At 36.6% G+C, this 17027-nt stretch overlaps 1 protein-coding gene and 1 long non-coding RNA gene across 2 annotated transcripts in view; one reads left to right on the top strand and one right to left on the bottom strand.

Moving 5' to 3' along the window:
- acap3b (ArfGAP with coiled-coil, ankyrin repeat and PH domains 3b) overlaps positions 1 to 17027 on the top strand; it is a 93908-nt gene that overhangs the window by 62984 nt on the left and 13897 nt on the right. Inside the window, exons 7-10 of the mRNA XM_022682746.2 lie at positions 3490 to 3534; positions 4740 to 4835; positions 5654 to 5728; positions 7149 to 7160. Coding sequence (XP_022538467.1) covers positions 3490 to 3534; positions 4740 to 4835; positions 5654 to 5728; positions 7149 to 7160 — 228 coding nt within the window. The remainder of the gene's footprint in view (positions 1 to 3489; positions 3535 to 4739; positions 4836 to 5653; positions 5729 to 7148; positions 7161 to 17027) is intronic.
- On the bottom strand, positions 13580 to 15963 carry LOC111195420 (uncharacterized). Its single transcript, XR_002651642.2, has 3 exons — positions 15619 to 15963; positions 14478 to 14534; positions 13580 to 13729 (listed from the first exon to the last, which is right to left on the bottom strand). It is a non-coding gene; the product is annotated as an uncharacterized LOC111195420 (long non-coding RNA).

The raw sequence follows: 17027 nt of genomic DNA, 5'->3' as shown, positions 1-17027 counted from the left end.
AGATAACAGACTGTAATTTGCATGTACAAAAATATTGGGACAGCCTATTCTGCTTTCATTTTGAGTCTTTCTACTAGATTTTGAAACATTACTGTGTGAATATGATTGCATTCAGCTACAAGAGATTTGCTAAGCTCTCACAATAATTGTTCAGTTTTATTATAGATCCAATTTAAATATATTATTCAAATATTAGACAATTCTGATAGATTAAAAGCAACTAATACAGCAACTTATATTTTTTATATTTAAAAACATTTGTTTTGTTCTATAAACTACGGACAACATTTCTCTCAAATGTTAAATAAAAATATTGTCATGTAGAGCATTTATTTGCAGAAAATGAGAAATGGCTAAAATAACAAAAGGAACTTTTAAGAGTTTAGAAATCAGTATTTGGTGGAATAACCCTGTTTTTTAATCACAGGTTTCATGCATCTTGGTATGTTCTCCTCCACCAGTCTTACACACTGCTTTTGGATACCTTTATGCCACTCCTGGTGCAAACATTCAAGCAGTTCAGCTTGGTTTGATGGCTTGTGATCATCCATTTTCCTCTTGATTATATTCTAGTGGTTTTCAATTTGGTAAAATCAAAGAAACTTATTTTATTAATTAATTATATAATTTTAAGTGGTCTCTTTTTCTTTTCCAGAGCTTTATATGGCCAAAAATATTGGGACCCCTGCTTATTCATAGATTTTTTTAGTCAGTTTATCCTGCTAAAAGTGTAAAGGTCTTTTCTATCCATGGGAAGCTTTTTGCTATATTTTGACATGGTGCCAATATGGTCTATTGAGTCCTATTCAATTGGCAGTTCTTCTCTACAGGGACTATACAAGCTGTGTGTGTGTCTGTGTCAGCAATTGGTGTAACTCAACTCAGTTTAAGTATATCACTGAATCATTTAAATGGGTTGTCCGACATATTACTGTTCATATAAAAATGAAATTGCTGTCAGGATTTGATTGATTCAGCTACAAGAGGTTTACTGAGCTCACACAATAAGTGTTGTGTTTTATTACAGATCCGTTTTGCACATTATCATCCATCAAGTAAATATTAGACAGTGCAATTCTGACAGATTAAAAGACTACAAGTAATAGAGGACGAGTGGAGAGGATGTCTTGTATCGCTGCTACTTCATCCAGCGTTTCTTAATGGCCCCTTTTTAATAAAGCCTTGATTGTGATCCACTCAAGTGTGTTTGAGCCCTCGACCCGTCCCCAGCTCTCAGTTGCCCCTGGTAACACTGTGTAACACTGATTAGAGCTGATTACATCTTTCGTCTGAATAATGTAGTATGTCTGCTGGCCATCATTAGCAGGCACTTACTGATGTGTCCTCTTTTTGTGCCTTTTTTTAAACTCAGTAGTGTTTCGCTCTGCTGTCAGTGGGTTACTGGCTAGAAGAGGCATTAGATCATCAGCAGCTGACTCAGTTCTGCTGTCAGCACTTTTAAAAGCAGTGTGTGGTGAGATGATAATATTAAAGTAGTGCACGAATGATTAACAAAGACCACAACTGCTTTTGAGTCTGTTTTTTCTGTTCTTTTCCAAGTACAGGAACATTATTGAATGTAGTAATGGGCCATATCTTACATATATCTTACCTTTACCTACAGAAACATGGACATCGTGATTCTATTCTCTTTGAGGAATAGAAATAGAAATTGAGCCACAATTGCCTGCCATATTGTTAAATTTGCCACAAAAATCAGTGCAATAGAGATGAGAGGCCGAGCCAGGCTTGCCAATTCATTTGGTAGACCCTCCCTATTCTCTCAGACTGCCTTCATTGAATTTACAGTAGAGCCTTAAGGACCAGAAGTATCCACTAGATTTTAGATTTCTAGTTGGTACAGTTTAAAGAGTGCAGATCATGTTAGTCCCACTACAACCCAGCAATTATATTATTCTTGTTGTGTAGCTCAATGTTTTTTAAATATAACAGAACAAGGTTTTAAAAACGATTCAAGGGGGGAAAATGTGTAAATATTAGTGCAGTAAAAACCGTTGCAATTTTTAGAACATTGGATATAGAAAGACAGTTTAGATGAGACAAATAAGATGGAAGAAACTTAAGAGTATATGTGTATCCAAATACATTATAGAAATAAATACTGGGACCTCAGCATATTAACTGTTTTTTGTGAATCAGTTTATTCCCTTTTTGTAATAATAACTGTCTCTACTGTCCAACTGATTTTTTTTTGCTAAATGTTGGCATGGTGCTTATAGGGTGTTTTTGCTCGTGAGAGTCTTATTCAACTGCCAGTGGTTGTGCATTTGTGTAACTTAAAGTAACTGAATGCTTCAATTTTCAATGATATTTGGACATATAGCTATGGAAAAAAATGAGAGACCACCTAAAAATGATGGGTTTCTTTGATTTTACCTAATTAAAAACCTCTGGAATATAATCAAGAGAAAGATGGATGATCACAAGCCATCAAACCAAGCAGAACTGCTTGAAGTTTTGCACCAGGAGTGGCATAAAGTTCTCCAAAAGCAGTGTATAAGACTGGTGGAGGAGAACATGCCAAGATGCATGGGAACTGTGGTTATTTCACCAAATATTGATTTCTGAACTCAAAACTTTATGAATATGAACCTGTTTTCTTTGCATTATGTGAGGTCTGAAAGCTCTGTATCTTTATTGTTATTTCAGCCGTTTCTCATTTTCTGAAAATAAATGCTCTAAATTAAAATATTTTTATTTTGAATTTGAGAAAATTGTTGTCCGTAGTTTATAGAATAAAACAACAATGTTCATTTTACTCAAAAAATATACCTATAAACAGCACAATTAGAGAAACTGATTCAGAAACTGAAGTGGTCTCTTACTTTTTGTATAGTGTATAGTGCAGGGGTCACCAACATGGTGCCCGCGGGCACCAGGTAGCCCGCAAGGACCTTATGAGTAGCCCGCAGGCCTGGTCTAAAAATAGCATTTTTGTTGCTATTCTTTTTTTTTAAATCACAGTTGCATTGATGTAATTTTAGATTATATTACATTAATATTAGCTTAGAGATAGCCTATAGTTTATATATTATTATACAATATAATGTAATATAATATGTAATATTATATTAAAATATAATATAAAATGTAAACACTTGCAGAGATTTATAATAATAGTGTTGCCTATTGATATCTGTGTCTTCACATAGATGAATGTCATTAATTATTAATAATAACATATAATTAAAGGTAAATTGAGAAAATTTGTAATTTCACGAGTGTGTATCAAACTGGTAGCCCTTCGCATTAATTGGTACCCAAGAAGTAGCTCTCAGGTTCAAAAAGGTTGGTGACCCCTGGTATAGTGTATAGTGTAAAAAATACCACGTTCCACAGAAACTGCAGTAACAGTACCCACCACTAGGTGGCACAGTAATATTTGTAAATGCTCCACAGGTCACCTGGATCAGTGGCTGCGTCACATATGTATTAACATATATTCCTGTATTATCTTTTTCTCCTCAGATCAACGTTTTACAGGCCAAAAAGAAGTTTGAGATCCTCGACTCTGTGAGTTTCTACATATCTACACATTTAGTTTTCAAGCCTTTTAATTATTATATTTTATTTGTTTACACCTAAAGGATCTGTATGTGGGTGCAAACCTTAGTTCCTCACGCTCTGAGAGAGTTTTCACACAGTTCAGTGTGAACGCACAGAGCGCACCAAAGAAGTGTAACACTGCCTGTCATTACCACCTTTATGAGAGGAGTCTCCCTAAACTTGACATGATTGGTTTGTGGAATGTTTTCAGTCCAGGCGTGTCACGCACCACAATAAGCATAACAGATCCCCTCAAATTCCTTTTATTTCTTTCTGTTTATAAATAATGGTTGATAATCTACAATTACAGTAGATACAGAAATCACCAACGTAATATGTTGTACTAAAACTGCTGCACATGCCTGCACACAGTCAGATTTCGGCAGAGCATCAGTTCTGTTTTTTGTTCTATTGTTTATTTGTGTTAATCCTGTAATTGGTCTGAAAATCTGCACCATGCAAAAATATGCTTTTACATTGCACACCAAGCAAACTATGGTTTAGTAGATCTGGACCAAGACCACCTCTTTTGACTGGACCAAAATTAGTTTTTTGCACATTTCTCTGCTGCTATTTTGGTTTGGACCAAACTGAACTGAAACTTAGAATTCTTCCTCCACAGTTTTAAATGAGAGAACTCCTAAACGTTCCTCAAGGTACAGGCACCGAGTTGTCCAGTGGGCTAAGGGCAGACACTATGAATGGGAAATCGCTGGTTGGAATCCTCATTATGCAGCTTGCCATAAGCTGCTAAAGCCCTGAGAGAGCACAATTGGCCATGCTCTCTCTGGGTGAGTAGATGGCGCTCCTTACCCTCGTCACTCCAAAGGGTGATGTCGATCAGCACAAGGCGTCTGTGAGCTGATGTATCTAAACGAGTCTGTGCGCTTTCCTCTGAGTGCGCACTGTGATGCTACTCGGCAATGCTCCACTACCTATTTTCGAAAAATTCAAATAACTTCACATACGTCAGAGAAGGCATGTGCTAGTCTTCACCTTTCTTGTGTTGTGGGGGATACTCAGCTGACTAACAGTTAAATGGGTGGGATAATAGGCCTCGCTTAATTGAGGGAAAAAAATTGGAGAACATTTTTAATAAATCTAAAAAAAAAAAAACCTGTGAAACTGTCCTTGAACCTTCTCTGATCTCTCCATCTCTGTGTCTTTCTCAGATTCTTTCATTCATGCAAGCACAGTACACACTGTTCCAGCAGGGCTACACCATCCTGGATGAGCTGGATCCCTACATGAAGAAACTGGCGGCCGAGGTGAGCGTCACTTCCTCCATACACCTGCTTCCTCAGTTACCTCGTTACTCTGCTGTACAGATCTGTTGCCCCCCCACACACACATGCTTACACACACCTGCGTCTAGAGCCGAGCATGCGGTGTAATTAGCCGCAGAGCTGCACAGGCCCTTTACTGAATAAAACGAGGGATAATCTGTGCCCTGGCAGCTTCTGCACACCATGTGTGAGTGCGTGGCAGAGTCCAGGTGTGCCCTGTGGGAGGGAAACACGAGACGGATAGCTATACTCTAGTGGGTATTTAGCATTATAAAGGGCCCATGTGGTGTTTTTGGGGAAAATAGTGAAGCGTAACTGTTTTAAAGCCAAATAACAATGTAATAAAGTCATGTAATATTTAAGGGTTATTATATTATATTCAGTAATATGTTATAAAAGGTTATACCATGTAGATTGCTAGAACCTGATAAATGGTATAATTACATCTACAACAGTGACAGTATTATTATTTTTTTGCTTATGTTGATAAAAAAAATAATTTCTTATAAAAACTTTACAATTTATATTACGAAAAAATATAATTTACCACAGTTATTTCCGACCCTGCAATGTAATTGGCTGAGAGGTGTTCTCTGAGTGCCATTATCAGCCGGTAAAGCACTGTAACCAAAGCTCTCCATGTATTACTTCGTCACATACAGGTAACCTAGCAACAATGCAGCGCTTACAAGCCAAATAGCACAGCTACAAATGGAGCAGCAATAGAACTATTTTAACTCACGGAGTGTTTATAGCAAAATTCTGTTCTAATTGCTTGTTACATTGTTTTCTGACTGTAGCTGGATCAGCTGGTGATTGACTCGGCCATGGAGAAGAGGGTGATGGAGCACCAGCATGCCATCATCCAGCAGCGGGTGAGCACTACCTGCCTACATCCCTGTAAAATTACTGTAGAGCTCTGAAAAAAATTATAAATAGCAAAATCAGAGAACTGATTCAGAAAGTGAAGTGGAAGTAGAAATGGAAAACATTTCTCCCAACTTCAGACCTCAAATAATGCAAAGAGAACAAGTTCATATTCATAAAATGTTTTAAGAGTTCAGAAATCAATATTTGGTGAAATAACCCTGTTTTTTAATCATAGTTTTTATGCATCTTGGCATATTCATCTCCACCAGTCTTACACACTGCTTTTGGATAACTTTATGCCACTCCTGGTGCAAAAATTCAAGCAGTTCAATTTGGTTTGATGGCTTGTGATCATCCATCGTCCTCTTGATTATATTCCAGAGGTTTTCAATTTGGTAAAATCAAAGAAACTCATCATTTTTAAGTGTTTTATATTTTAAGAGTTGTATATTAGGATTGTTAATTTGGTACATTTCAGCTCAGTTACACAAGCTAAAGCAGAATTGACTCCAAACCAACTGAGAAACTAACAAATAAAATCAGAGAAAGAGTTACAGACGGAGGTACAGATGGGGTGGGGTGTATAGATGGATGATGCTGTTTGGCTGCAGTGTATGGTTTATGATTGCTTTGTTTTGACTATCATCAGCATATGAATAAACTACACTTCCCTGACCAGCCTGGGGATTTTGGCCCTAAAGGCACACACACACACACACAAAACATACGATTTGCCACACAGGCACTAACCATCTGTTAGCACATTGCTAGCCAACAGGGCTACCCATGCATCATAGCCTTACAATAGGTGGTCCTGTGGGCTCTGTGTGAGCATAAAAAGTACTTTACTCCAGTTAAACGTTTATGAAATAAATCTCCACAGTTTTAGTTAGAATTCGCAATTTTACAATGCTGAAAGACTGAAAATTAGCTAAGCTTCTCTTAGAAAAAGTGAAAACTTAAGGCCTAAAAAACTTTTGCTTAATATTCAGCCTTAAAACTTTCCCTGTTATCCAATGTGACCTACATTTAGATCAAGTGACCAGTAAATCACAGATTCCTACAGTTCTGTAGCTTTCCCCATTGTATTAGGTGTCACTAATAATTATTAATGTTATAACAATGTGATGTATTTTTAGCACTGTTAAATATATTTTTCAGCAGTACGGCTCATGTAGTTACACATGAATCAACTGCAGTGTTCATGTTTTGAAGTATGTCTCATTAACTATAACAGCATATTCTTTATACATAAATAATAAAAAAAAACAGAAATGAGGAAATAAGGTAGGATATATTGGGGGGAAATTGTCCTTATTTAAAATGTCATGTTCTGATCTAATGTTTAATTAATGTTCTTTTTCTTTCTTTTCTTTTTCTCTCTTCCCGCTGTGTGACTTCACCATTTATCCTGCCTCCATATAGACATTGATGCAGGTAAAATATTTTTCTCTTATATTTTAATAAAGTTAGCTATAGGAAATGAGTGTGGCAGATTGAGACAAAATGAAAAATATTTATTTGCACCCACATTTCACTTCTTCACTAAATTATTCATATACTTATTTTAATTGTCTTCCTAATCTAGTCGTTTTCACTCAGGAACACAGACATAGATTATACCTACATTATAGAAACCCCCATTTCAGTTCTTACATAATAAACATAACAAAAATACTAATAATAATATCAACAATCATATGCTCTCAGTGGTATATAGAGGCTAGGTTGAAAACACTGGAATGTATTTTTTTTTTGATAATAATACAATAATAATAAACAGTAATAATAGCATTTTTAAGTCTTGTGTTTTAAATGTAATGGTTAAAAAGAAAAAAAACAGTGATAAATCAGAAAATGCTGTAAGTTTCTCTACAATAGAGCATCTTACATCAAATCACTATGGATCACTTTGTTCACATTTTAACTGTTTAATTATGCAGAAAATTTGTGAATTAGTGAAAATTGTGTAAATCTTCTTCATTAAAAAGCTTAAGAGTTCAGCAAGCTAACCCTGACATGCCCCATGTTGAGCTTAAGTGAATGCTGATTATTTTCTTGTCGTTTTTAATCAGTCACTCGTCTAACACAACGTGTGAACGAGGTCCTGTTTATTACGCCTCGGGAGATGATTGATTCCTGATCCATAAAGTACTGATTTATGACCGTCACATGCTGAGAACTTTCTGAGGGATCGATGTGTTTGTGTGTGTGTGTGTGTGTGTGTGTGTGTGAGAGAGAGAGTGTGGGAAGGCTGGAGATAAAGGGAGGGCATAACAGCACATGGACAATGAACTTATTCAGCCTTGTGTGTTTGAAGCACAGGAGGTGGTGGGTGCCCGCAGAAAACAGTCTTTAAGATGCCGTCTGCCTTTCAGTTTCGTCCACAGTTCACAGTGGCTGGGCAGTCCAGCTTCTGTCAATGTCTGTCACAAATACACACATTACATGAGGGGCGGGGCACCATTAGGGCTCCTTGGAAGAAGTTCAGGGCATCAATTATGTATGAATAGACAAAACGTGAATTGAAATGACAGATCAGATTGTTTAATGTGTACAGAGTTCTATTTAGAACCCACTGAGTTTACTTTACGCCAGGGTGCATCATGTCCCATTGCTTTTTGCCCCTCACACTATTTCTCATCTCAAGCACATGCACACAGACACACACACACACACACACACACACAGCTGTCCTCCCTTCTGATTAGTGTAGGTTGTTGCATTTGAGTGATCAATAGTCGGCACGTTCACTTATCATGTGCCCGCTGTTTATTTACCGTTTATAACAAACCACAAAGCGGTCTCACGTGGGCCGCACAACACCACAGACTGTACAAGCCCACAGGACCTAAAAGAGCAGGTTACTGGCTGTTCATCTGTGTGTAATTGTTACTGTAACGTGAAGGCTGTATAAAATCATCCAAAGTTACTTTTATGATACAAAAACAGATTTCAGATTGAATTTTTAAAGAAATGGGACGGATTACTGTTCATTTTAACTGATAACTGATTACTGCTAATAATATTATTACTACTACCACTGCTTCTTCTACTACTGCTGCTATTACTACTACTATACTGCTGTTATTACTACTACTACTACTACTACCACTACTGTCATTACTGCTTCTACTTCTTTTACATGACTACTATTACTATACTACTATTACTACTACTACCATTGCTATTATAACAATTATATTAACAACTATTACTACAGTTAGTAGTACTATTATTGTACTTTGTTAACTACTGTTTCCAGTACTACTGCTACTATATTACAACCATTACTACTTTTACTGCTGTTACTACTATTACTATACTACTTTTACTACCACTATTGCTACTGCTCCTTGTGTTACTACTGTCACTACTATTACTATATACTATAACTATTACTTCTATTTTTACTAATAATACTGTACTAATAATACTACTAAATAATATTATTCCTTTTTACCAAAACTACTACTACTATTACTATACTACGTTTATTGGCACTGTGGTTACTATTACTATACTACTTTTACTATCACTATTACTAGCTCTCCTTGTGTTATTAGTCACTACTATTTTTATACTACTACTATTACTAATATTATCATTATTATTTATACTGTCACAATTATTGTACTACTTTTACCACTGTTACCAGTACTATTATTATTACTATTACTACTGTCATTACTATTTCTTTATTACTACTTATTTACCACTATTACTACTGCTATCACTACTTGTAATACTATTGTTACTACTATTTTCAATGCAACTAATACTATTACTACTACTATTAATATTATTACCACAGTTACTACTATTATTGGACTACTTTTACTACTGTTACCAGTACTACAACTATTACTACTATTTTTACTTCTACCACTTTTACTACTATTACTATATTACTTTTACTACCAATATTACTACTGCTACTTGTGTTACTACTACTACTACTACTACTACTATGACTAATACTATTATTATACCTTTTACCACTATAACTATATCTATATATATACTATTACTAAGCTACTTTTACTGCTACTGTCATTACTTTTACTATTCAGCTACTACTACCACTACTATTACTTCTGTTCTTACAATTGCATTTACTACTATTACTACTGACACTCTTGCTGCTGCTATTACTATTACTACTTTTAGTAATGTTACTATTCCTGCTATTGCTATTTCTGTTACTACACTACTGCTGCTGATATACAGCTACTACAACTCTTACATATGTTTCTACTACTGATACTGCTACTACTACAATGGCCTGTGTAAATCATACCAGAAACCTTTTATTTATTTCTTAAATTCAAGTTAATAAGTTTTTCAATATGTGTTTGTGCCTAATCAGCACAAAGGCTTAAGTTCACGAGCAGACACATTTAGCTGCTGGGCGGGGGCATCCTGCGTCTTGTCCTGTCCAGTGCAATGGGCAGTTAAATGGTTAGGTGGGTTTGGATGAGAGTCTCTCCCCTCAGGTTGGGATATCTCTCCTGGTGGCACAGGGCCAACCCCTCTCCCCTGACCAGCTTCACTTAAGGGAGCAGATGGCTCTGGCATCAGGATAACCGAGCCAGAGAGAGGGAGAGAAGTGTCCCGCCAAAAAGCAGCACTGCTGAATTAGTGCCACCAACTGTCCCACACACGTGCGTTTGGATTGGGTGGCGGCTGTGTGTACGCGTGGCCACACACGGCTGAGTGTCTGCAGGCGAGGTCTGTGTCACTAAAGATGAGGCTTACAGGTGAAATCTACGGTGGCCGAGAAAGCCCAGCGCAGTGCAAATTGAAAAGCGCTGCAAAAGCACAAAACACATCCATCAAAATTACAACACAGGCGCAGCAAATAGAAAAACGCGCTGCAAATAGAAAAACGCGCTGCAAATAGAACCACAACACAACGGAAGTGAGTCACAACACAACGGAATTTTCCCGGGGGACCTTAAAAGATGCTGTACCAGCTGTATACAAAGGACAATAAGTGGCAAACAAGCTTCTGAAAAGTAAGTTATGTTTATTACCTGTGATTACCACGGTTGTGTGCATATTATTAAAAGTTCTGCTTCACAAAACGCCTTGTTTGCCACTTATTGTCCTTTGTACACATAGTGAAGTCCGAGACGTTACTGAAGACGCAGCTTAGCTGGTATATCTTTTAAGGTCCCCCGGGAAAATTCCGTTGTGTTGTGACTCACTTCCGTTGTGTTGTGGTTCTATTTGCAGCGCGTTTTTCTATTTGCAGCGCGTTTTTCTAGTTGCAGCGCGTTTTTCTAGTTGCAGCGCCTGTGTTGTAATTTTGATGGATGTGTTTTGTGCTTTTGCAGCGCTTTTCAATTTGCACTGCGTTGGGCTTTCTCGGCCACCGTAGAAATCAGCCATCTGCCTGTGCTCTCAGTGCAGCGCATCAGACCATCAGCACTCGATCAGACTCGATCAAACAGCATCAGTGCAGAATCTAATCACACAGCATTAATCCACCCATCACCAAGATCGAGACTCATGCATATGAAACTTATATGTGATAACAGAGAATAAATAGATGAATTGGAAAAAAATAATAATAATTAGCAATAATAATAATAACAGCAGCAATAATAATATCAATTATTATATAGAATGAGATAATGTACATTTTATCATTTTTATTCAAATTGTGTATTTTACAGTAAGCTATTTTATGCCCAATAGTTTAAGTCAGCTAGATCTCATCTATTTATATAAATTTAATAGTATATAGAATATTTTATATTATATGGATTTATTTATTTACTATTCATACTATATACAACTTAACATATTAAGTTATTACATGCTTAAAAATTACGTAAATAAAAACATTCTTTAAAGTATTCTATTTGTTAATACTAAATGTGTTATAATGCACATATTAAACACATTTTAAATAAAAATGCTGTATTTTATACATAATAGTTTATTCAGCAAATATATATAATTTATTGTAACATTTTGTAATAGATTTTGTGCATATTGTTTTATTTGGTATACAACCTGAATTACATAAAGACAGCATATACAAAAATAACTATATGAAAATAGAAAATAGATAATAAATATTACATACTAATTATTATAGTTAACTCTATCATTTTAAATAAATGTGTAGATTTTATACCATGTTATATTTGGTACATTTATTGCTTAAATAAATTGTTTATTGTGTGTAATATCTGTATAATTGTATCTTAAACACAATTATTCTCGTTATTTTTATTATTTCATTATTATTATTCTATAATAAAATATATTAGTATGTTTTAATGATAAAAAAAATAAAATCTATATTATATGTAATTGAAAATCTTTTTAACATTTTGTATATCTATTTTTTTATACCATATACAACTTATAAAATGTCACATTGTTAATAAGTATTAAATGCAATTGTAATTTAATATTCCCAAAAATAATGAGAAAGTATGAGAGAGATAGAGAGCAGGTTGTGATGTGTTTAGAACAGGTCAGTGTGTCGCTCTCTGATTATTAAGTGCACAGTCACGTTGCAGCCGTGACCTGTTGCCCCTGCCTGTGGATTAACGTCTCTGTCCCGCCCCCTTCAAACAGCCACTGGACAACAGAGCTGCCCGTCACACTTCCTTCAATCCACAGCTCTCTCTGAAGGAAGTGTGGGGGAACAGGACCTCTCTGACCCCGTGACCTCACAGCTTGTGTGAGTGTGGGCCCACCTCCTGCAGCAGTGTTTGGTGGACTGAGGGACAATGATATCACACTGACTGTCCATCTACTGATGGACAGAATAGCAGAGTAGCATGAGTTGTTCCTCATCCCAAGTATTTGGATACGCAGTTTCCCAGAGATTTACTAAGCCTAGTTGTAGACTTAATTTTCCTTTTAAAGGAAAATCTCAATTTAAAATGGTGTGGAGTCCAATATTAAGCATAATCTCCAGGCCTAATGGGATAATACTCAACACATTGTGTGTGACCAGGCATATTAAACCGATAGTCTGTAAATTTGGGGGATTTGGAGACATCTCTGGTGGAAATGTGTAATTGCACCAAACATGTGGAAAAGTACTTTCAAATGTGCATTGTGGTGTGGTCTCCTTTTAGAGTCGATAAATTTGGTGATTAATGTGTGACGTTAGCTTGCTACTTCTTTTAAGCTTCAATTCTGTGTTTCTTTGATGTAGACCTTGAAGAATTCGCCCTTCAGATATCTCTATATTTGCAGTAGCTCTTGTATCAGTGCAAACCTACCAGGCTACTCTTTTCCCTGTTTTAGAATGAATATATTTGGCTTTGCAGAAATAGTCACAAGAGCACATTGATGCCATTTATTACAATATTTGCCACCCGAAACACACAAGGAATATCACTGCTTTCAATTAAAAATAAAACATCTTAAAATGTCTGTTGTTTTACTCTATAAACTACGAACATTTCTCACAAATTCCAAATAAAAATGTTGTAATTTAGAGCATTTAATTCAAAATCTTCCTCTTGATTATATTCCAGAGGACTTCAATTTGGTAAAATCAAGAAAAAAAATAATTTAAATGGTCTCTTATTTTATTATACTGCGTTTAATTTAAAATGAAAAGGACTGCTGCTTTAAAAAAGAAGCAAAAATGCCTGTTTCGATTTTAGGATTACTTTAGATCTTATGTACTGTAGATTACACTTTTCTTATGGTGCTGAGGAAGAGAACATTTTTATGATTCATAAATTTAGTTTTTCAGTGGAGATTCCTGTGCAGCCCTTCTCTCTCTTTTTCCCTTCCACGCTTAGAATGGCAGAGTTATGATCTGTCCGGCTGTCTCACCATCCCACCACTCCCACCTCGCGTTACATCTGCCACCCCATCCACACACACCCCCACATAAACACACATACACGCAGTATAATACACACACTGGCCCTTTATCCAAGTCCAACTTCATTGTGGCACCCTTGGGACTCGCTGCCTCCATTCTCCCAGAGTTATGGCATGTACAGCAGCAGGCCCGGCAGCTGTGTGTGCACACATGCAAACATTTTTCGTGCAAACAAGTGTAACAGAACTGAGGCAAAAACAAATATGTATTAGTATATTCTCTTGGGGTACTCTGTGGATTAGGAATGAGCTAAGTGTGTGTACAAGATGTAAAAGGAGTCAACTTTTTAATGCAATTGGAGCAACAAATATCAATGTTGATAACGATTCTATCAATATTGTTTTATTAGCAGGTTTATCTCAGACAAATTGTCTGGCACACTATCAATTATAAAGTTATTCCAGCAGTGCTCATTTGAAAAGCATAGAATGGCCATTAAATAAGTCAATATCTATAGATTAAAACAGTGTAAAGAGCTAAAGAGAAGTTCGGAAATTATTTCTAAAGATTTGTGGCTTTATGGTTTTTGGCACATTATACTACATTAGCACCATATACTGAAAGTGAACCTCAAGCAAACAAAATACAAGAAAGACTCCTGATATGGACCCTTTACACTGTGCTCACACTAGCAGGTGATATGTAGCTCATATTGACACAAGTTTGTTTCTTGAAGGTGTGTTTAACGCCACTTGTGTTGTTGCATGTGTATCAGCCTGGCTGCTTAGCATGGAGGCTAATTGAGGAAGCTAGTTGTGTGTTGTAAGTACCAGTAGTTTACATTATTAGCTTGAGACAATATTTCCCAACAGCACTCATTATGTTTATGATGCTAGTACTCATTTCGTTCAGGAAATACAAAATCAAATGATAAGATGACTTACTGTACTGTAGGCTACTCATCCAATATGGCACTCCCGTGTTTTCCAATGTGTGTCGCTCTGTATATAAAAAGTTATTGGAAAGATCACATAAATTTTACCTGGCTGCAACGATGCTATTTTTTGATTGGCTGTTGGATATAGCTACATTTTTTCAATTTATTGACTAGTGTGTGGCAAGCGTCTTCGGAACTCTGCGGGAAACCTCTTTATACCTGCTACTATATACACTGCTCGATCATGGAAACCCATTCCATGAGGCTTTCGACACTTTACTGTTCTTGAGCTAATCTAAAGACCACATGAAATTTGGAGGTCTGTAGTGATTGAGAAAGTAGCATCCGCTGACCCTTTTGTTGCAGATCATTCCCAGTCTCTTTTACTCGATTATTATATCACTGACAGTTGACTGTGGAATATTTGAGAAATATATAAGGAATATATGAAGAAATTTCACGATCCTGTCGTGATACTGGAATTTACTAAGCTTCTGAGAGCGAGCCATTTATTCACTAATGTTTGTAGAAGCAGTCTGCAAATATGCCTAGGTGCTTGGTTTTATAAGACTGTGGCCGTGAAAGTGATTGGTACACAGCCTAAGCTTTTGTTCTTAATAGCCCTTTTCCCCCCTTGAATTACTTTTATTTTCATACTTTAAGTAGTTTTGAAACCAGTACTTTAACACTTTTTCTTAACGGAAAACTCAGGAGAAATATTGACTTTTAGTGTAGTAAAACATGATAAGTTGAATTGTTGAATAGCCCACCTCCATTCTCCCGCAGCTTTACAAGATCTAGTAATTTTTACAGTTTGTCCAAACATGCTTTAGAAAGGATGATATGGTCCACACCTTATTGGTAGAATCCAGAGAGCCCAGACATTTAAAACAAGACATTTAGAGCTTTAAAAGTTCACAAGAAGCTTATTTAAAAAAAGTGTTTACAACCTGTATCATAACCTAAACTTCGGGTGCCGCCATCTCTTACCTTTACCTTAAAATGGCGCCCGGAGATTAGGTTATGCTACTTTATCATGTTTTACTGCACCAAAAGTCAATTTTACACCATTAGAAGTAAAATGCTCAAATTGATATTTCAACTTCTACAGAAGTATTTTAAACCAGAGTATCTATGCTTCTTTTTACCTGAGAAATAAACGGGAATACTTTTCACACCTTTGAAGAGGAAGAGAAGGAGGAAGAAGAGGAGGATGGTCTGCACGTGGGGAGTAAAGGGGGGTCGCGAGGGGCAATAATGTTTGCTTGATTAAGCAGGAATTGTGCGGTGGGCTGTCAGACAGATGGAAGCCGACTCCTCCAAAGGCGAGGACCCCCTGTTCCCCCCCGCGAGCCCGGTTAAAGTGCTGGCCTCGGGCAGCAACACTGCGCACGAGGGCGCTCGTAAATCCGCGTAAATCTGCGCGTGGCAGTGGGGTGAGGATGTTTGGGGTCTTTCTCCGGCGCTGCTCTCCGGGCAGGTCAGGAGGCCGCGTGCACAAATCGACAGCTGTATGCTAATGAGGCGGGGCTCCAGCGCGCGCCGCTGCAGCAGCAGGTGGCGCGTGAAGAAGAGCAGAGCGCGAGGCGGCTGCTGCTGCTGGCATTCGCTGTGAAGTCGCGCGGCGGAGCGCACGAGCTGCCAGTGCGCGTGCCTTTAGAGCCTCAACGGGATGAGTTCAGTGTTTTAGCTTTTATTAGTAGTTTTAGCTGTTTTTTTAAGTGAAACGGGCGTTTTTTGAGGGAATTTACCTGTTTTTCCAATGTTGTTCGACAAATATATTTTAAAGATGAAGATTCTCGGGAGGTTGTGGAGATTAGGGTACACTCTGGTGAGTTAAAATCAGCCTGTTTTTTTCTCAGAATTACTCTTCAAATATCTGGAATGATAATTTATACTTGTAATAAACAGTTATAGATACAGCTCTGGGAAAAAATAAATAAAAAAAACTTCAGTTTCTGAATCAGTTTCTCTAATTTTGCTCTTTATAGCTATTTATTTGATATTTATGTTTGAGTAAAATGAACAGTTTTTTATTCTATCAACTACATTTCTCCTAAATTCCAAATAAAAATATTGTCATTTAGAGCATTTATTTGCAGAAAATGAGAAATGGCTGAAATAATAAAAAGATGCAGAGCTTTCAGACCTCAAATAATACAAAGAAAACAAGTTCATATTCATAAAGTTTTAAGTGTTCAGAAATCAATATTTGATGGAATAACTCCAAATATGTTTTTATTTTTTTTTTATTACAGTTTTCATGCATCTTGGCATGTTCTCCTCTACCAGTCTTACACACTGCTTATGGATAACTTAAGGATAACTTGCCACTCCTGGTGCATAAATTAAGTGTTATCATCCATCTTCCTCTTGATTATATTCCAGAGGTTTTCAATTTGGTAAAATCAAAGAAACTCATCATTTTTAAGTAGTCTCTTATTTTTTTCCAGAGCTGTATATGTATCTGGAGTTTTTATAAGTCAAAGGTTTGGACACATGTTACATTCAGTGGTTTTTCATTATTTTAAAATTTCCTGCATGGATTAATACTAGT

The sequence above is a fragment of the Astyanax mexicanus genome, chromosome 24, assembly GCF_023375975.1.
Source record: "Astyanax mexicanus isolate ESR-SI-001 chromosome 24, AstMex3_surface, whole genome shotgun sequence".
Taxonomy (NCBI): Eukaryota; Metazoa; Chordata; class Actinopteri; order Characiformes; family Acestrorhamphidae; genus Astyanax; species Astyanax mexicanus.
This window is presented reverse-complemented; position numbering and strand designations above follow the sequence as displayed.